The 22130-nt window shown below is 44.6% G+C and overlaps 1 protein-coding gene across 2 annotated transcripts; it reads right to left on the bottom strand.

Moving 5' to 3' along the window:
- Positions 1-14316: 14316 nt before the first annotated feature.
- On the bottom strand, positions 14317-22104 carry GPR83 (G protein-coupled receptor 83). Of its 2 annotated transcripts, XM_030476064.2 has the most exons (4): positions 19108-22104; positions 18255-18380; positions 17256-17389; positions 14317-16471 (listed from the first exon to the last, which is right to left on the bottom strand). In XM_030476064.2, exons 1-4 carry the CDS (start codon positions 19492-19494, stop codon positions 15847-15849), a joined length of 1272 nt encoding a protein of 423 aa, XP_030331924.1. In that variant the 5' UTR covers positions 19495-22104; the 3' UTR covers positions 14317-15846. The 2 variants fall into 2 exon arrangements, with proteins under 2 accessions (XP_030331924.1, XP_030331925.1); XM_030476065.2 differs by lacking the exon at positions 18255-18380 and having other exon boundaries at positions 19108-22099.
- Between the last annotated feature and the right edge of the window lie 26 nt (positions 22105-22130).

Raw genomic sequence — 22130 nt, 5'->3', positions numbered from 1 at the left:
CTGAACTAAAATTACTCAACTCCAATTTCTACCAATTTAAATCAGTAGCACCAAGAAAATCAGCTGAGGTGACCCTTTCCTCATACTTTAGTGTCCCAGAACATGCTATTCAGACACTGCAGATACTTCCCACCAATAAGAGTCGCTTACACCTTTACTAAGCCCACCCAACACCAGTCTGCTAGCTGAGCTGTTCCCAGCTGAGAAATAGGTTCTTTCTTTGTGGAGGTTTATTTAAAACTCACTGGAACTCCCTCAGCAGGAACTTATAATAATTCAAAGTCAATATTTCTGCAGCAGTGTTACTAAACATATTAATCTAATTTTATGGAAGATCCACCTGTTTCCAAAGACTGTTAAATTAAAGCTGAGGTTAAAAAGATGGTTTGTACTTCATTCTAGCCAGCAGAGAAATGTGGTCAGAAATCAGAGCCTTGCAGTGCTCTTTTAGCTCGAAGTCCTGTGAATGCTCACACTGCAATGCCAGCCTTCTCTGAAAACAATGTGGATTTCATTACTACTTGGAGAGGAACTCTGTTTCACTAGTAGGCTTGGTTTCATTTATTAACTCTTCAGGGCTCCTCAGAACAACTGTCACAGTCATAACAGTATGAGCCACAAAGAAGAACGGGACAAGTTCTTTTGCTCAGACTGAAGTTCCTCTACCATACACAGCATCCTCCAGAGACAAGTTCTTTAAGAGAGAGATTTCCCTCCTTCCTCTGGAGGAAAGGTCTTTCTCGAGAGGAGAAAGAATATCTCCCTTCTTTCATACCTTGGGATTGAGCTGCATCTCAGCATGAATTTCTAGGCCCTGCCTGGGCTCTTGGGAGTGATGAAAAGCTGAAATCCGGACACACTGTCTAACACCCCACTCCCATAGCAGCAGCAACACATTTCCAGCTTTAGATACTTCCTTAGACAACCCACTTCCTGTTAAAGCACATCTCCTCACATGCTGTTACTACATACAAAGACAGACGAGCTCTGACTTCTCAGAGCTGCTGCCCACATCAGCAGTTCTGACCTCTTCCTCTTCACACATCAGACAGTGAACTGCCACAAAAATGGGCTTCCCCCATTCAAGGGAAGGAGCGCTGTTCCCATATTCTGAATGAAATATTTGTGTCTTTAGAACTGCACCAAAAGGTGGGGAGAAAGGAAATGTAAAAGGGATGTGCCAGGGATGCTATCTGGCATTGCAATCAAAGTAGTTGTCCTGAGCTGCATCACTATGCTGTTTAGGGTTTCAGTACAGATCAGTTTTGAATTCAAGGATAAGGTATGAAATGTCCTGAAACACCTTCATTGAAATATCAACCTGTTTCTTTCCTCCTCCTCTTCCTCCCCACTACACCTTCTCCTCTCCCAAAGCCTGCTGCAGGAGGCTGAGTGGTGGATGGCCACTGATGTCCTTTCAGACCTCAGCAGCCTCCCAGGCTTCAGGCATTATCTCTGTGCTGTCAAGACTGTTCAGAGAAGCCAATGATAAGACAGCCATGATCTCACAGCGCTTTGACTTAGCACCGAGTGCCTCAGGGGGTAGGGAAGAGTACCTTCTCCTGGTTCTCAGGTAGCGTAACAGCAAAGCAAGAGGTGGAGGTTGTTGGACCATTGCTGGTAACAGGTTTGCTGAAGGTAATGAAGACAAACTCCTCAGAGTTTTCTTCCAAGAGCTTCATATGACCTTGCAGCTCACAAATGACATATTTGAAGTGACAGCAGGCCAGAGACAGCAGGATGTCGTTAGAAGCTCATCTTAATTATTCCACTACAACCTAAAAAGAGCCATGAAAGAAAACGACAAGCAGGAAAAAGCCTGAGGCAACAGGTCAAGCGTAACCAACCATCAGTGACTGCTTGACTTCAGCTCTTCATAGATCAGTTAAAAGTGAGAACAGCCTCATCTCTCCTGAGAGACCTACCAGTTCCAAATACCCCTGAGCTGCTCAGCTGTCAGTACCTTGACCCCTCATGAAGGTAGGCGGTTCAGTAGTCATTAAATCACCAATTAATTTGCTTTATTCGTGGTCCTGTGGTGTGCTCTTCCAAGAAGGTTCAACTAACAAGCCCTTTCCAGAGGAGAGATCAGCTGGGACACATGGTGCAGCAGGGGAGGGACTGGCAGGTTACAGGCAGGTAAAAAAACTCCCAGGCAATGTAGCACAATTGTCTGTCATTTAGGAGCAGCTGAAGCTCCTTCCCCCTGCATGGGCCTCGAAAGCCCTTCGAGGACGTGTTCACTGCAGAACCCTTGAGCCTGCTTGTCCCTGTTGGAGCTGCACATGCCTTGGGAGGCTGAGGGTCACCCATGGCCAGGCACATCCTCCACAGTGATGTGCCTGCCTTGACCTTGGTTGAAATTGGTTTCAGGTGGCTGCTTGTTCCTTATCTGTTCACAGCAGCTGAGCTTGGCTCAATTGTACATCTCACAGTGAGCTCACCAGGATTGCAAACAAGCTTGGAGACAGTCAGCTTAAAATATGGTCTCCCACAGCACCCCGTGGCTCAAAGATTGTTGTGTCTTTGTCTGTGGTGGTGAAACAGGAGGGAAAATAGTTAAGCATGGGAAAAAGCATCATCTATACAATCTTTACAACTGAGGTGTTAGGTTTAAGCCTGTTCTGCTAACAGGCAGGGCACACCACAGAACGGCCACAAGCTACATTTTATTAAACAAGCACACTAAAGCACATAAGCACACTAACGCAAATCAAGTATATTTCTCTCTATATATAGTAAATAAGCACAACAAAGCAAATCAGCTATATATATAAGTACAGTACAGAGGAAAATGAGCAATGAATCAAATCATTACTGCATAGAGAGAACAGAGATTAAGAAGAAATACAGCACCAATTTGGGTGACATGGGTTACTGTGTGGTGTCCCTGCCCATGGCAGCAGGGGTGGAACTAGATGATCTTAAGGTCCTTTCCAACCCAAACCATTCTATGATTCTATGAGCCTGCACAAGAACTGTGCAGGCCTTTCCTACAAGGAGGAAGCTCCGCTGAGGAGCAGTGACAGCAGGATCTGGGAGCCAACATCAGCTCTTAATGCTCCAGAGAAACCTTTGAAGACATTTTGTATTTCACAAAAAAACCCACCCCAAACCAGGGCTTTCTTAATCCAAAGATCACCCGGACTGTTCTCTTGCCCCTCAAGGTTAGTGCTATTAAGGTACTTACATAAGCAACTTCTTTAGGGAGATGAAAACCATTTCGGGAACAATAAAGGAAGAGGTCTGGGAGATATTCTGGCACATTTCTATTTGAAAAGCTCAAATCGTTCTCCCCATTACATTGAAGATTAAATTTTGTATAGGCTCAGTAAAGGGCTTTGTGGAAGGGCTGGGTTTTAAGCCTTTCAAAAAGATTACACTTCTTTTGTGTGCAGGAAGGTCGGGGAATCAGCGGAAAAGATTTTAAGGGGAAAACCATCCTTTTCTGGATTAGGGCAATGTGATTGCAGTAAAGAGTTAGAGGAATGGAGAACTGGCTTGGAATGAGAAGCCAAACTTTGGGAGGAGAAAATGCTTGCAGAGGAAGATAGAAAAGGTGTGACCCACTCCAAGTACTGGGAGAGTCCTAAGTCTCATCATTCGTCTGCTGTTACCAAACATTCAAATCCATAGGCAAAACTTGCCAGTTTGCCCTGGTTTTTAGCTACATATAAAGGACATCATCCTACCGATGTCAGATCAATGGATTAGAAGAGGGGATTATAATGAATCAATGGTTCCAGCCTTTCTGAGAATATACCCAGGCAGCAATAAAATGACACACAAAAGAATTGTCACTTGTTTCTGTGCCTGCTTTTGACCCCCGTTGCTCTCGGACTCTCAGTTCCAGGTATCCTCAATACAAGATGCTCTTCTCTCTCTGTCTCAGTTCCTGTTTTATACAATAGGGGTGATAACACCACTTCATCAAATGGGGCATCCTGAAAACATGTGAGATGTCAGAATGTGCAAATGTTTCCTCAGTGTCAGTAAATGCTGCAAAAACAACCCTGAGTAAAGTGCTCTGAAGAAATTAATTCCTTATTCAGAGCAGGGTTTGAGGAGGATACATACCCGTGGTCGATCGATAGAGAGGAGAAAGAAAATATTGAATAACTGATTTTGATCACTATTGTCCTGTAAACCAGATGAGGTAGACCATCATTGAAAACTAACATGTAATTCCATAACTGAAAGTTGTGTCATTCATGTACACAATAGGAAGCAAAATTGGGAGTGAAATGGTAGTTTCACTCTGCAATATTACTGTTCTTTTAAAAGCTGTGTTCATGATACTGGCCCGCCAGTCAGCATGGGCTATGAAGTGCTGCAGGCACAGGCACACAGGCACAGAAAAGTGAATAAAAAGGTTATGAAGTAATTAAAGCTAATATTTTACTGATTTTATTCCCACTTTGTTTAATGCTACACACATCTCCTTTCTCCAGCTTGTCAGTTTGGGGATTTACAAGCTGCATTGCTAACAGCTGCACAAGGCAATATTGTGGGTTTGGAGGAGGGAAACACTGTGTATGTGCTAGTGGTGACAAGCAGACCTCTTCCCATGCAGTCTGGCTCTCCTGCAGGACAGTTGCCCTGGAATCATGGTGCTGAGGCTACCCAAAGCAAAGGAAAGAAAAGGGCTGGGCGCAGACCATTCAGAACAGTACCTCAGCCCTCCAGATGTGCTTTCCCTCCTGCAGCCGGATGCTTCTGGGGAGCATTGGTCTGCTCTAAGCTGCTTAAAATAACATAGTGAAGCATAAACTCGGTCTGTGGTTCCTCCGGGAACATATGCAACATCAAGGTTTTCACATGGCAGGTAAATCCATGGCATTTAACTGTTATTTCCTAAGGGATTTCTTGACGTGTTGTGAGGATTGTTATCCTTGCACAAAAATGGTTTCCGTATTGTTTTATCATTGTTCTGTGAAGTGACTAACACTTCATCACCTCTCAGGAGATTGACTGGTTTGGCAAGTGTGCAGCCCATAGGATTATTTGATCCAGCTAGTACAATGAGAAAGTACCGAGACTATAACATCTGAAATTGCAATTGCTGGTTGTAAAGCTGTCCAAAGAGTAGTTACTTGTCTCAGATTTCCTTTAGAGGCAGATGCTCTTTGGGAAAGAATTGAACAGGTTTGGGGGTAAGGTAGAATTTGGGAAAAAAAATGCAGTCTTTAGAGAAATATCACAGTGAATATGATACTAGATAGCCTGAGGAAGCAGATATTTTCTGGACATCATTGCAATTGAAAGGCAGCCACATCACAGCCATCTGAGAGAAGATCGGAATTTGGGTGTTTTTATTTCATATTGGAATATTTGATTGACTATACTAAACTACCAGGATAATTTTTAAAAGTAACAGCTCTATTAAACTCTAAAAAAATATATTTCTGAAGTGACACAATGTAATGAAAATAATAGATCTTTATGGCTTTGTGTTGTTAAATATTCACACATTCATTTACTTCAAAACGTTTTCATGTCATCAACCCTCCCCTGAAGGGTTGTGAGACAGAACTCGCATTGTAACACTTGATTTACTTTTTAAGTAGTAAAATTTGCTTCCTCTCTTGTTTCTTCAGATTTTTCGGTGTGCGTTGCCTCACCTGTTTACAGACTCTTTATATCACTGAGATTAACCAGACCTTCATGCAAACAAAATTCTTGCCTGTGAATGAACTCCCACCCAACACAGGTCCCTGCTGAATTAGTCCTCTAAAGTCAGAGCCTTGCTTTCCCACATAGTCCAGAGAAAGTGGTAGGTGCTTTTGGAGGCATTTGAATGGGTCATCAGTCCAGGGATGAAAATCGGCTGAGTTTCATGTTCACCGTGTTCATGTTACATTTTTAATTGCTTTGGCTCTTGCACACTTTAAAAATTAAAGTTTCTCAACCAGCAACAAAAGAACTGAGTTTCCTTCTGTTTGCTTTTCCCCTCTTACTTGTGCTAAATTGGGATGAGAGGATTACGTGATGCTGCACTGTTCAGAGCAACACCTCTGTACTGGGAGTCTGAGACACAGGATGAGAAACAGACCCAGAGGCTACTTGTCTCTTTGGCATCTAGGAATGTGTTTGCACTGCCAAACAGGAGTGCCAGGGATCCAGCTGAAGGGTTTGGTCCCTGCTGTCCTCATTGTTCAAATGTGAGCTCACTCCTGAGCCCTGTCTCGGACCTTTTCCAAGATGAATTCTGGGCAAGCCTCTGTTGACTTCAAGAGCAGCTTCCAAAAGGCAGCAGGGATGAGACTGTACCAGTCTGGTTCCCACCACCCTAAAAGTCCGTCCAACATATCACATCAAGTTTGTCACCTTCAGAGACTCTGATGGCATGCTTTAGGACATCCAATACATGTCCTTAGCTTTGTGTTATTAAAAACTGTTCTGATGGCCTCTGGCAAACCCATCACACTATAGTGCTTTCAACTGAAGAGCATCCCAAAAAAGGTAATTATGTCTTAATATCCCCATATCCCTGTGACCCTAGGATCTCAGAGTCAAGGACTGTGTACCATGACATAGCTGGTCTGCTCTGGATAGAGCTACATACTATGGAAACAAGTGAGTTGACACCTTAGAGCCAGGAATCATTTGTAGATCTTCAGCTATTTAGTTGGATGGGCACACCTGCCTCATCCTAAAAAGCCTTGTCTGCCATATAAGATGTGACTCAGAGACTGATCTGGAGGAGGTGGAGATCTCCATGCAATTGTTTTGGAGATAAAGTCGATTTTTTTTCTGGTCAGGATATTGTGGTGATGACTGGGTTCATCCTTCCCTAAGTATCTTTGAAAGGCTTAGAGTATAAAGGGTGGGAGGTCTGACCTCACTGACTCATAGTGGCTCACAGAAACCCCTTCAAGCCAGGATGTTGGGGACATGGTTCCTAGAAGAAGAAAGGATAGGCCAAAGAATTTCCCCGTTTCTGTTTCTCTAATGCCAGTCAAAATCTGCTCCCCAACCCACTGTGTCAACCCTGGGAATGAGTCAACAGCCCTTCTTCTGGGCTGTGCAATGGGGAAAGCAGGGGAGAATCCCATCCTCATCCCTTTTGGTGGTATAAGGAAGATGAGGAAACAAGAGAGCAAGCCACACAGCCATGTGCCAGACACAGAGGCTGTGGAAGGCATGAGAATCCTCGGCCAAGCCTCTAAGAGCTGTTGCATGCAGGAGCCGCATGGGCACAGACAGCCACAGCCTGGTGGCTTCAACACAAGGCCATCAGACTGCAGCAGCAGCAGCACGGGCTATGCTCTCCCCCCAGCATCCAAGAGATCTGTGAACAAGGCTGTCATGAATAATAGTTATTCTCAGTCTCCTGGGAAACTGCCATGCTAAAGCTCTGCCTCTGCATCCATATCCAGTCCTTAGGTCAGTCTGTTTAGAGGGCCAAGACATCCCTGAAGCTCTTGAAACACTTTTCTGTTGCTTGACACTTCAGAGTAGCTGTTCTTTGCTTCTTTTTAAAAGTCCTTGAAGGTCTAATTTTAGTGGGAATGCCTGGCCCATGGCCCTGTGATGGTTGTGCTTGCAGCACAGAAGTACAGAAAGCAGAGCTGAGACTCAGCTCTAAGCCTGCACAGCTCAGCACTATGTGGATGAACCTACTCATGTACAGCTTTATCCAACTGTTGCTGAGGTCAGTGTGAGCTCCCAGCTCAGTAGCTTCACTGCGCAAATGTAGCCTGCACTTGGGGAGTCTGCTTTCACAGAACAGACAAGTCTGTAGCTAGCAAAGATGTTAGGATACCGTACTGTGGTCCACTGATGATTTCTATGCAGGACATAGCCAGGCTGGTTTGATCATGGTCTACCCAAAATACATCAAAAAAACACCTTGAAGTTTCACATTCAATATGCAAATGTTTAAAACTCAGTAACTGAATGATGGGGTGAGTAACTGCTCTCTCCTTGTGGTACCAAAATGTAGACAATGGTACCAACCTTTGTTAAGCACTTTGAGCTCCAGAGAAAAAAAGTCACATTTGTATTAGCTAGTAGTGCCTAGTTAAATACGTTCATCAAGGAAATTAGGAGGAGGTTTATACTTATCAGAGAGCTGTGATTTTGAAATCTCTGGAACCTCACAGCAAGAAGTGAAAGAAAGTTATTTTGGAGATTGTGCCTGGTACACTTGAAAAATGCCTGTGAGAGACTGACATTCAAATTCCTGAAGTTCCAGGAAATTGCTTTATTTTTAGTAGCCTTCTTCTCAACTTCACTAACTAAGAGGAGAAGGTATTCATCCCAAGCTGTCAGGAGAAGGGGTAGGCTGCCCTGTAGTCAGAGACAACACCAGCCAAACCTGAGGTTTAATTCTTCTATGCAGGAGAAATCTGTCATCTTTTCCTTGGGTGATGATCTTACCATGCTTCAAGGATTCTTGGCTTACTTTTACCTATTATACAGCAAGAGGCTTTGACTGTGCTATGTGCTGTCAGTTTTGCCTTTACTCTTTGAAATGTCTCTCTAATGGGTGCAGGTACAATGCTTCATCTGTGTGTTGCTTGTGAAGAGAAAACCTCCATTTATCTCCACTAAGGAGCTGGCCCTGGCCTTTTTTTTGGTCTGCAGCATAAATTCCTCTGTCACGAAACCCCCCAGGCAGTGGGATAAAGAAAGTTGTCGATGTTTCCTGCCGAGCACGGCAACGTCTGATGGCAGTGGCAGCTCGTGCTTTATTGCTAAAGACTTTGACAGTGACACAGAACTGGCCTGTTTCCCATCTGGCTATTGTTAGTGCCCATTAAATGCTATGATGAAGAGTCTGAAGAAGGTTTGAATTGAAGGGTTTAACTGGGAAGACACTGTGCAGGGGGCCCTGCAGGTTTGCTCTGTTCAGTCCTGATGTAAATGATGGAATATGGAGCACAAGTCATTTGAGAGGTGGCCTGAACTCAAGTAGGTGAAGTTATATAAAGACAAATGCAAAATAACCTCTACACTTAGGAGGGAGAAACTAAATGGTGAATAGTCAGCTGGGCATTAGGAGGAGATTTAAACCCACAAGTTATCTGTGATGCTTTTGCAATAAAACCTCCCAACTCCCCTATCTAAATCCCCCCATCTCTCTGGACTGCCACAGGAGGAATACCAGGTGTAAGGCACAGGAGATGGCTCTCTTGTTCCATTTGAGGTGGGGCAGGGATTACCTAAAATGTGCTGGTTTGGGCATCACTTTCCAGGAAAAATGAGTGCAGAAAGTAGAATCACAGTATCAGGGAATGGTTTGGGTTGGAAGGGACCTTAAAGCTCATCTATTTTATTTGCAAAAGTGATGATTGAATTTGAATGCTTAGAAAAAGCTTTAATTGCAAAGCTGCGAAGCCCTGGGCTGAGGCTGCATTTTATCTTCACAGCACTGATCTAGAAAGTGTCACAGTACCAGTAGTGGTGCCATGGACCACAGACCTAGGGACAAGAGCCTTGAGGGTGGGAAAGAGGGAGTGAATGAAAGATGGAAGTTAAAAACCTCATCTGACATCAACAAGTGCAAGAATCATAGAAAGGCTTCAAGGATTTGTTCTCTTCTGAATGTTCTTCAGAATAGCACAAGCTGCTGACTACAGCCTGGCATCATCTTTGTCCCCTTTCAAGGTCTGCTTAATTCTACATGGAGAAAATAGAAAAACCACTAGGAACATTGCTAGAAACACAGAACATTCATTATTTTCTAGAACTTGGAAGTTAATTTTCATAGACCTGTTACAATATTTTCCAAGGAAACAGAAAAAAAAGAAACCAGTGTTGTCCATACAAATAATTTCACTTTTGAATAGAAAAACCAGCACACTTTAAATCATACAGGTTGCAGAGCCAACCACTCAAGGTTTTGGAGATGCCAGTATTAACTTCAGCTATGTGACCTTACTTGAGTGCCCTTATTCATATGCCAGATGATGCATTTTCTAAATGCAATTCATTGTTCCACCAAGCTCCTGAGCTCAGGTTATGTGGATCTCCTGCAAATAGCACCTGCTCAGTGCCTGCACACTCTTTGCTATCCAGTAGACTGTGCTCACAGTCTACTCCAGGGGCACATGTGTGAATCCTCCACAGGAAACAACTGAGCCAGTTTTGAAGGAATGACCTACATTGATAACAGGGACGTGACTGGTAGCAGTCAAACCGGGGATCTCTGGGGAACACAGTGCCACGGGGTAAAGCTGTGAGCAGAAGACCTGTGCTGTGGTGAGAGGAGGATGGCCACAAGACCACAGCACATCAACTTGGTATCGTTGCTCTTCCTTCACTCCAACAGGAGGACAGTCTGTATCTATAAACACACTGAAAAGGAGGAACAAAACCCCAGCAATCCTTGACTAAGATTTATGGAAGCAGAAGCAGGCAAGATTTTGAAGGAAAAGATGACAATAATAATTGTTGACTCTAAGAGTATAAAACACCCATCCAAAATCTAGTTCATTGTTGTCAACAAAAAGGAACCCAAGAGGCATAACAAGGAGTCAGTAGCCAGCATCCCTTGGGCTCTGTGTCACATAGCCTGGCTGGACACACACACATGGGTCTTGGTGCTTCTGAGGATGTGGGTATGAGGGTGGGAGTGGGGAGAGCCAAATAAAACAAAATAACCCTTTTCATAATGCCTCATATTTACCTCTGATTCATTCTGCTCCCAGAGGGGAAAGAAAAGCCTCCCAACAGCATGATCCTTACCACGCTCCAGAGCAACCAGGCCCTTCTCACACCAAAGGCCCCCCCAGGCTTGTTCTTGCAGATCTGTGTTTCTAAGGCTAGCTACTAAACCAACTGTTCCAAAGCACTGCACAAGACCAAAACTCCAAAGGTAGCAAAAAATTCAGCTGCAACAGGCAAACACACACATAAGGGAAAATGGAAGATAATCTCCACTCTGCACATGTGTCTCATTTTATCATCACTCAGACCACGCCTTGGCACTGTCTGAGGTGGCACCTGATTGCAGTTTATGCTCCAGTGGCTGTATTCACATTTTAAAAAGACTCCCTGGTCTGCAGCAGAGCTGGGGTATAATATAAAAATACCTGTGGAGCCTGGATGCCCAATTTAAACTGCCCAAGACATGAATTTGGGGGAAGAGTTTGCGTCATACTGCTCTGTGTGTCCTCAGAGCACAGCCCCCACTGATTGCAGTGAGTGCAAAACGGTTCTTCAGAATCCCAAATCACATCTGTAGAAAATGAAAAACAGCTAATTAGGAAATGCTCATCAGACATTGCCCTGTGCCATGGCACATGCTTTGTAACACACTGAATTTCATACAGTTTTCAAGGACACCGTTTCTAGTGCTTTAACCATGTCCTTCTCTTGCATGCTTCTGTCCTGTTGCCTTTAGGACATGCCTGTCCTAAAACTTGTACCTCTGCTGGCCACTGGCCACGAGTTCATCCCTGGACAGGCTGTTAAGGCTCACTGTCCAACCTGCCTCTTCTTTTCTTTGTACCAGGTCCATCTCCTCTGTTCTCTGTAATTAAAGTACAGGCTTCAGCACTTCTAACACCCCCTTTGTGCCCAGGATCAGGGAGAGCCTGGAGGAGGAAGGTTTTCCACCCAGTACAGGGGTGCAGGATCCAGAGCTGTAACTGCAGAAGCCTTGCACAGACCCACCAGGAGCATTTGAATCAGGCATTTGAGGATTTGAGAGCATTGGAGTTACAAGAAGGTTCTACATGTGTAGCTGTTCTAAGGATGGTAACTGTGCCCAAAGATGGAGAATCTTAAGATGTTACCTTTAGCTTCAGAAACAACATCTTACTTGTAACATACGTATGTGCTTGAAAACGTTCACTGAAAGGGAAAAAAAAGACCTCTGACGTAAAGTATGGCCCAGTCCAAATGGCTCTGGTTTGCAAAGCTGTATCTAAGCTTTGGGTAGACAGAGCATCACCTCTCGTGAGGCTTACCTCTGATGTCAGTCAGTCCATCAACTCCGATTGATCATCAACCTGCAACCTCTCTCACACCAAAAGCTCCCTCAGATAGAGCTCCCGGTACCTCTGCCAGTCACAGTGATTTCCCAGGAATCCCCAGAATGGTGGGATGACAGTAGATGCAAGAGCTGTCATGGCAGCATGTCCTTCTCCAGCAGGGAAGCTGAGAGACTTTGATCTCAAAGTTTTAGGCCCTTTGATGCCTGATCTGTCTTGTGCCTGAGGGATCAGAGTGCAAACTCCTGCCTGTGTCTGATGAATATCACAAATCAAAGACACCATTCAGCCAAAACTCTGAAAATGCTCTGAAATCAATGATTTATGGGCAGGAAAGAAACTTTGAACATCTAACACAACTGAGCCGTCACCAGACAGCAAGCAGAATAATCACAACGGAAGCAAGTATTTGTTCTTGAGTATTCTAAGCTACAGCCACACAGGAAAAAAAAGAAAAGAAGACAGGAAAAGGTAAAGCATTAAACATAAAAAGATGAATTCAGAATGAAAAGGAATTTTTTCCCCTCTCCTCTTTGGTAAGACTGACAACAGCAGAATCATGCTTTGAAGATGCCTTGCTTTAGTTTCCTGAGGAGAGTGGCCCAGCTGGTGGGTGATGCTGACAGGACAGAGCCACGGCAGTGTTGGCCTGGCAGAAGCCACGAGAGATGTGTGGCCATGCACAGGAGTGGAGATGCTCTGAAGGATCAGAGCCGAAGGCCAAGCTGCCAGCAAAATCTAACTTTCAGAAGTAGATTTCTGGTCAGACTTCCCCTCTCCAGTCGTTTGTTACCAAACAGAGAAAGAATCCTGCAAAATACTGGATGTTATAAGAAGATTTGAAACATTGCATGTCCCTAAGGGCAGACTCTTAAAAAAAACCCCCAAACTTGAATAGACAAAGTTTTTAATTCCTGAAGCCAGGTGACTCAATAGGTAAACGCAACCATAGCCTTGATCATTTGCTCCCCTGAGTGAAGCAAAGATGCTTTTGGGAAGCGTTTCTTGATCTGCTCTCACTCTCCTCCTTTTGTCCCACACAGGGAAGCTCTTCTGTCCATACTAGCTTAAGCTGAGTAAAGCCATTCCTGAAATCCCAGTAAAGGATTTATTAATGAATACAAAATACCACATGTGCAGCCTTCAAAATGGTTTTGTTCAACATTTACAAAACCTGTGATGAAATTAAGGTGGGAAGAAGACGGCATTGGCTCCCTGTATCTCCTTTCTTCATGCTATCCCCTCACTTTGCCTCTTATCTCTTGAGTCTCTTCTTCCTCCTGCTGCCATCGCACACTCCCTCCCTTCTCAGCTTCCTCCTCACCGCTTTTCTCCCTCCTCTTTGCTACCAGTGGGCAAACACTTGCTGCTAGAAACCACACGTAAACCCAAAGCATTTTTCTTTTGACTGAGGGAACCAAATGTAGCATCTAATTTGTTGCTTTATAACTTACCCATATGTGCACATACACATTTTTCCTCTCCTAGCGAAATATTTTAGTGTTTAAGTAATGTTTTAATGTTTAAATAATTAAAAAGTGATAAGGATGACTACAAGGGGTTATGAGGGACTCTGAATTTGAGATGGAACTGTGTAATTACAAGGAAGGAAGATGCAAAGGGAAAAACGAAAGGATAATGTCCACTGAACAGACCTTGGGAGGGAAGGGCTAGCTTCCCAAACTCGCATGAAGAGGGTTTTCCAACACTACCTCTCTCTCTCTCTCGTAGAGAAAAAACAGGCTGAGATCCATGCTTCTCTCACATGCTTTGGCATCTTGATTTAGATCTTCTTATACAGAACATTAATGTCAGATCTTGTGCGACTGAAATCAGGGAATGGGTCTGATTTACTCTGAATGGGTTCAGAATATGTCCCAGGTTACTGTGGCCCTCAAAACACCCCATCACCACTTCCCTCTTTTAAGTGCATAGTATTAGATTTTTAGGTATTCATCATTCCTGAAGGTTTATTTGCTGGTAGAGAGTTGAGATCTGCTGTCACTGGACTGGGGCACAGAGCACAGGCTCCGCATGTTTGGCATTCTAGTAGAATAGACTAGACTAGACTAGGATATTTGAGTTGGAAGGGACCTACATCTGTCCAACAGCCTGACCACTTCAGGGCTGATGTGTTGCAGGAGGAAATGGGACTTGCCTTAGGGGGTCGAAGCAGGCAGGAGGAAAAGTTTGATGCTGCATGTCAGTGATACAAATACTGCGACTCATGGGGCCTTGATAAAGGGTCGTAAAATAGCACTGGATTCAAAGTGAGACACTGGAAACTCCCTGTGAAAGGGCAGGCGAGCTGCAAGGTGAGGTAGTCATTTCAGTCTGTTTACTCAGCTGTGAAAGACTTGCACAAGGCATAAAATTATTTCAGAAATGGAAGTTTATTACAAGACATTGGGAAAACCAGGTTATCTCTTTCTTTCTTTTCCATTTATAAAAAGAAATTTTTTCTCACATCAAGGCTGGCTGCTCCAAGTTGAATATGGAATGAGGCACCCTGGGGTGGCATTGAAGCTGATTTCCAAAGCACAAGGAAAGTTATTGCTTTCCTGTGCAATAAAAGGTACAGCTTTTGAAATGCCCCCTTTTTTTTCTGTTGTTTTCTTATGCAAAATCTTTTCCTGCTAAGAACATCAAGTTCTGCAAAGTACTCCAGACAGCTGCAGTCACATGAATTTTCTTTGCCACCGCAAGAAGGACACATCTCACTCCTCTTTAAATGCATCAAAATTGTGCAATCACCAGAGGATATCTTACAGAGAAGTGTTCCACTTTTATTACTTGCTATCAGAGATATTATCTGTTCTCCCAAAGCAATTCATTTATGAACTGATTCCACCAGGCAAACATCTTATCAGGGATGAAATGTCCCAAACGACTGATCTGGGAAATACCCAGATGTTTTACATGATAAAAGAGTAACATTCAAAGGCAAATTTAAAAGTCAAACTGTGGGATCCTTCAGCTGCCATTTGACAATAATGTAAAGGTGCTCTGATCATAGTCCAAACTCAGAGTAGTGTATAACTACCTGTTGTCCAACTGTGGATGGTATGTCCAGCATTCTCCAAAGTGGCTTTCTGGGGCTTAGTTCTCTATTTGAAGAAAAGCTTTCTGAATTCTGTGTGATTTAGCACTGGTGGCAGATGCTGAGCTAACAGGTTGGTGTTTGCCATCTACTTATGCAAAGAATAGTTTTCTTTCACTTTACCTTAGAAAAAGTGCTTGTGATGGAAGAGATTCCTCTATTTAGCAACATCTATCTTACTCTCCACTTCTCTGAGGGTATTTCCACAAAAAAATGGATTTATGAAACACATCTGTTCATTCATTCTGAACAGACCATGACTTTTCAGACCCCAGTTCAGAAGGGATGCTTTCTTATCCAGCTGTCCCAGTTAAACCACGACACCAGTTGCATGGATCTAAGCCAGCAACTTAAAGATCTACATCTCGACCATCTCCACATTGCTATGAAGAGACTTAGAAAAGGAGGAGGAAGGACTGATGTGATTAGACTGTTGCTTTAGTGTTTAAGTACCAGCAAAACATACACACAGCCCCAGTGGTAAAAAGGCTTAAACACACAGATAACAGCGACATACATGCAGAGAATCCCATCCTGCAAGCCACTCCAAAGTCAACTTGAAAAAGACAAAGAGAGTTCCTTCCTGGGAAGAGTTTGCTTTCTCCCCTTTAGGGGTTTCATGCCATGATCTTCAGCCTGCATCAAACATGCAGCTCTTCTATGTTACCTCCTGCAGAACCTCCTCCTTGGTTTCATCACATGTGGTTGCACACTCCTTAAGTAGGCCAGGGCTCCACATCTTCCCACCATTTTAGCTCTAGCCACATCTATGTGCACTCCCTATAGATTTCCCAGGCTCACCGTTTAGCTCACAGCTACTATCGGCTCAACTGCAGAGATGTCTGTCTTTCCTGACTGGATGTTGGAAGCTGATGGAAGGACACGGGAGGCCTGCAGCCTCTTGAAGTTGCCGTTTTCTGGCCAAGCCAGTCGGTAGGACGGGGCCATGGAGGGAAGCCTCTGTTCTGCGGGCCTGGGAGGCTTTCTGCACACGCTGAGCAAAGCTTTGAGTTCTGATCGGAAGCTGTCATTGAGCCAGCAGTAGATGAAGGGGTTGTAGCAGGTGCTGCTCATTGCGAACCAGTGAAAGGCGAAGTACAGGGCATTATTGGTGTGGATGGTCTGGCTGGAGAGGAGGACGACGTAGTAATTCAAGGGGAACCAGCAGACTGCAAAGAGGATGACAACAAGCATCAGCATCTTTATGGTCTTCTTATTCTTCTTGCGAAGGGCAAAGTACTGCTCAGTGGTGACATCCCCGATGACATTGCGCAGCCAGAGCTTCTTGGCCACTGTCATGTAGGCAGCAGAGATGATCAGAAGGGGCAGGACATAGAGCAGAATGAAGGTTGTTAAATCGAGGTACTTCCAAAAGAGGTCAGCAGGCTCGGGGAAATCTGGCAGGCACAGGCACCGGGTAACCTCCTCACTGCAAGTGGAGATACCAGACAGGGGTGAGAGCACATACAGCCTGCCACTGTGAGAGGAGTACATCAGAAACAAGGAGGTGGGTGGGAGAGGGCTCCTGCCATAAAGCCTGGAGGCAGACCCTGCATTTATCAACGTCTCACAGATAAGCCGAGCTCTGCTGTCCAGGATTTGAGCCATGGAGCAGCCTGTGAGCAATGTGGTGATAATTTCTCGTGGGCATTCATGACCTTATGATAATTTTATGAATTTCATCAATTACAAAATTTCCAGCTGCACAGAAGTAGGTTTTTATTTTCCACCCTTTGGCAAACAGAAAAACAGTCTCTGCATTTATTAAAGACCTCTCCCTCATTAAAGCACTTTCCAAATATCAATGTTCATGACAACATTTTATGGAGCAAGAAGCTGAGGCAGGTTTTTGCACTTTCCCAGGGCTGATGAGTAGATTAAAAGCTGTCAGGTTTTAGTTTTTTTCCCCATGTCTGGTCAGATTGGTACATTGTGTAAAATGCCAGTGTATAGAGATAAAGGGTCCAGGCCAGATCCTCGAACTTCTTTGCCTATTTCATGTGATTAGTGTGAAAGAATAAAAACATGATTAAAAATAGGAACAAAGACAGGATAACAGCCATTGCAAAGGCATCTGATGAAAATTACAGACTAGATCCGTTTTTGCCTGACCTCAACATAAGCTCAGGGCTTTCAGTAGAAGATGCCAAAGTATGACCACTGAGAGTTTGGCCTCTATGGAGACTGTGGAGGAAAGCAAAGCACATCCTTACCTGTATTCAAAGGTAAAGAGTTTTTGGTAGATGGCATGTGGTAGGGAAAAACAAGTTGCCATGATCCAGATTATAGAGATGTAGATAACACCTTTTGCAGTAGATATGCGAGGTTTCAGTGGGTGCATTATAACCTGTGCAAAATAAACCAATATTCAGTCTTATGATATTTCAGGACATAATTACATCCATTTTTCATATGATCTTCTGGCCTTAAATCTATTACTTCATGTGAAAATGCAGCATGCCAGCAGTACTGTCTTCACCCAGCTCCCATTGACTATAAGCCTCAATTTTTCTCCATGGAAATGGGTAAAGTCAGATCCCAGTCCTGCCCTCATGTTTCAGTATTTGTGTCTAGGTGGGAAAAACAGGGAGCCCCACACACATTTTAACCAGACCTGCCTGGGGATGCTTCTGACAGCCAGTGCATTTCCTGGAAACAAGAAGCTTTCTAACAGAAAATGTCAACTGTCAACTCTGTTGTGTGGTTGCTGGGTGCCTCCAAACCAATAATGCCTGACTCCCCCCAGTTTTGAGCCCATTATCAACAGCAAGCCACAGCTCTGCTGGTGACAAAGACCAGTGTGCAACAGTCAGCTCTCTGCTGTCCAGGGTATCCTAGAGCAAAGGGAGGCAGAACTGTGGAAGCTGTGTGGGGTGTCCCTGCATCCATGGTGCTGGACAAACCACCACAGAGGAGAGCTGCCCCTGTGAATTCCTGTCAGGCTCTTAAACTTTCTTCTGATTTGAGACCTATTGGATTATCTACCACAGAAAAGCTCCCATTCCCTAGCTGGAAGTGATTGCAAGGTGATGGACAACTCCCATCTCCTCCCTTGCTGCAGGCTTGAAACTGTTCTTTTCATCTGACAGCAAGAACTGCTTCCCCACCCTGTCAGCTCCTCAAGCATCTTACAGGAAAGGACATAGGAATCCTTTCTCGTTTTAATTATGCCCTCCCAAGCTTTCTATCTCTCTGCTTCAGGGAGCTCTCACCTGGTGCCTGTCCACGGCAATGGCTGTGAGGGTCAAGGCAGAGACATGGAGGGAGCAGTACTGCGCAAACCTACTGACATGGCACATCCCCTTCCCGAATATCCAGGTACTGTTCACAAAACGAGCCTAAAACCAGAACACCATTAGCTTTGTGCACCCACACACACACACCTCCACATGCTTATAGACATCTGAGACACCTCTAGCACAGAATTCTTTGTGCTACGTAAAATGTCTTTTGTAAAATAGCAGGTTCTTTATATAATTGTACCATTTTCTGGCTTCTGAACCCTGAAGAGGTTAGGGCTGCTCAGTGGCACAGCAGTATCCTCCAGGACAATACTGCAGCATAGTACCAAAGATGTTTGTTCTGCCTTATTCATGGTGTGTCCTGCAGCCTAATTATTAAGTCAATACATTTTCCCCTTTTAAGGTCTACTTACAGAATAGGGCTGACCTATACATCTTAACTTACTTCAAAGCAAACTAAAGCTTTTCAACACACCTTGTAAAATAATCTTTTATTTTTTTCCAAGAGGTTCATAGTATTACCTTGGAAATACTTCAGAGAAGGGAAGGGAAAATAAGACCAGATACTATAAAGTATTCAGGAATTACTGTGAGGTTATTACTGTTCAAGTACTATCAGGACCACTTTAAACAAATGGATAACCTCAGAACTCCAACTAGGTAACAGGAATTAGAGAAGAAAAAGACAGGTGGAGTTTTCCAAGCATAACTCTGATCACTTTCATTTGAACTGGACAGAACAGCACTGCCTACAGTAGCATAAAGAAGAAAAGGCCACTGAAGTACCTGTGATGCCTTTATTGCCTCTCTGCCCCAGTCTTACCAGTGTAAAAGGTGTGTTGAGGAGCGTGATCATGATATCGGCTACAGCCAGGTTCACAATGAACAAGCTGGTGGCGGAGCGCATGCGCTTGGTCTTGATGACAACGTGACAGACCAGGACGTTGCCGAAGAGGGAGAAGATGATGATGACAGAGTACGCCGCGACAAGCAGGGCTTTCACAGTGATGCTCTGTGACTCCGCTCCATACCGGCTCCTGCCCACAAAGCTCTGCCAATCGGCCAGGCTGTCGTTATCCCAGGAAAAGAAACCTGAGATGTTCGGGATCACAAAAGTCTTCTCCAGGCTCCCGTTGAGGGGCAACTTTCCTGGGGTTACAAAGGTGTTAACCAAGTTGGGGAGGCAGAGCCAGATGAAACAGGACAACATCTCTGAAACGCCACTCTGCTGCTCCGAATTGGAAATAGCTCATTTGTGAGACGGCAGAGCTCGGCTGTGTGCTGGCAGAGCCGTCCTCCCCTCGCTCAGCCCCGGCGCGCTCGGCAGCGGGAACAGGATGCTCCCGGATGCTCAGCGTGCTTCTCTGCCGCTTGGCTTGCTGCTACTTTTGCTCTTTCAGCCAGCTTTATACCCCGAGGCGAGCTCCGAGCCGGGATCTTGTGCAGCCATTGGGCTGCATGACATTATTTGTGCTCTGACGTGCTGCTTTTCCACGCAGTCACACTCCCCCGGGTGCTACTCCAAGATAAGCACATCTGTGAGAAAGGCAAATCAACTGGCAGCATCCTTTTTCTCCACCAGCAGCCCAGCTCATGCAAATTCCGTGCTGCTTATAAAGCAGCAGTGTGTGTGGCAGCTCTGCTGTCTTCCAGGACACAGTCCCAATTTAAGCTCAGTTTTAAAGGTCTGGCAGGCAATTTGCAGCCTATTTCACAGAATGACACTTATTAACTAGCATAGAATATGGGGGTAACAGATGAACTGTAACAAGCCATCTTACTTGACTTATTTTTCCAAAGATCTTTTTCCCTTCAGAGAGATGGAGAAATACTTAGACTTTCCCTTTGAAGAGATTTCCTCTTGGCCAAGGGAATAAAAAAGTCTGATGTGAAACTCTGCTTTCTAGGGTTTATAGAAATAAACAGGTAGTTACAAAGAGGTGATTATATGGGACAGAGGATGGGATGCCCCAGCCCAGTGAGTCCAGTATCCAAAGAAACAGGCAGCTGTATGCTGGACAAGCACTGAGGAGAGAGCAGCATGCTGTGACAGTGTGCTTCTCCCCAATCTAACCTTCATAACCTTGCTCAAGCAACAACCAGTCATGGTCCTAATGGTGCATCTGGTCACTGGATTTTCATCTAGCTTAAAGTGGGTTCAGAGGAGACAGATAACAACTATAGCCAAGGGCTAATTGGTAAATGATTGACTTGCTAAACTTTGAAATCTTAGCAAAGTGATATAAAGGATTGATTGTGCACATATAATCCTTTAGCCATAAAGCACTGACCACATCTGGGACTAGGTCCAGATCCAGCTGCACCTAGACTCCTCTCCGAAGAGTTTAGAACACAAGAGGGTCCTTTCTGAACCTCATGACTGATAGTTGTGTCTGATACAGCCCATTGCAATGCTTCAAATTGCATTTTTTAGTGTGTCTGGGTGACTTACATTCCTCTTACAACTTTGTTTTCACCAGGCCTGTTTTCTGGTTATTTTGTTAAGGGTGATATTGCAAGGGTGGTTTTGACTTTCTTTGATTACCTGAGTTCATGAGCCATGTACCTTTATTTCAAACGTTTTCTATATACTTTTTACTTTATAAATTACCTCATTTCACAGATATCTTTTACAAAGGTACCAGATACAGTTACCAAATCCTGACATTCTTATGCAACTGCTTCCTTTGCTGCCACTGGGTGCCGGGAATGGTGGAGCAAGGGTGAAGTCAGCAGGAGCAGATACTGAGCTGACAAACCTATTGCAGCCTGCTCTCTGGTAACAACCACGTGTAGGAGAACTGTTTAGACAGTTCGTACTGAGGTATGTTTAAATACAAACTGAAGCAGAATGATGGTGTGAGGGTACATGGGTGCCATGGGAGAGACATGACCCAGGGAGCTTCCAGTTTTTTTTCCATGACCCTTTGGGGGTGTTTGAGGTGGGCCTGCTCTGTATGTAGTGGCACCCCTACCTCCTTTGGATCACAAGATGCTGAGTCCAGCTCAGAGTAGCATGGGCTTGGGATGCATGAGAGGAGATTCCCATCCTCTCCCTAGCAGCCTGGCTGAGGAGGTGAGGAGAAGGTCACCTGCTCTCCTGGAAAGCACTTGGTCTTCAAAGGCAACAGTGGCTCTGGCTATACATGCCAGGGTATCCTGCTAGAAATGAAGAATTGGATCAGGGGGAGTAAATACACAGAACTAATGGGTTTTGCCAGTATATGGATTACAGGGGAGTGGGATCTCACAGATGTGGAAGAATAAGAGCTGCAGTTTCAGTGTCAGAGGATGGAATGTGCTGGCCAGTAGCCCTGAAAAGGAAGGGGCTTGGGAGCTGCTGGAGCAGCCCAGCAAGAAGAGGCATGTGGCTCTGCCCACTCTGTTCTCATCCCAAACTCCCACCAGAATGCTGCCCTGTCCTGCTTCCTGCCATTTTTCTCAGCCTTTATGTTACATCATGAGACTCTTCTTTCCTGGCAGCATCAAATGAGGGGCATCCTCACTGGTCAACTGCTTCTGAGCTGGACACAGATTTCTTCTCTCTGAAAGGTCACAGCTGACTGCTACCTCACCTCAGCAGCTCCAGCAGGTTTGCTGGAAAGCTCCTTCTGAGACCAACTGCCAAAAGAGCTTAAATTGGACAATTTTGTGGAAGAAATAGATGCTGGCAGCAGTTTGCAGAGGAGCACTCTGGGCTGGCTATGGTGCCTGTCCTGAGGAGAAAGAAGCCTGAATGGTTCACCAGGGGAGTCACAACCATCTTCTGGAAATGTTATTTTCACCAGTGAGTGACCAGCTTTTAATATAAGCTTTTCAGATAATGGTCTTTTAATTGATAGTTAA

Source organism: Strigops habroptila, chromosome 2 (assembly GCF_004027225.2).
Source record: "Strigops habroptila isolate Jane chromosome 2, bStrHab1.2.pri, whole genome shotgun sequence".
Classification (NCBI taxonomy): Eukaryota; Metazoa; Chordata; class Aves; order Psittaciformes; family Psittacidae; genus Strigops; species Strigops habroptila.
Note: the sequence above shows the minus strand (reverse complement) of the source record. Positions and strands in the feature narration are given on the sequence as shown.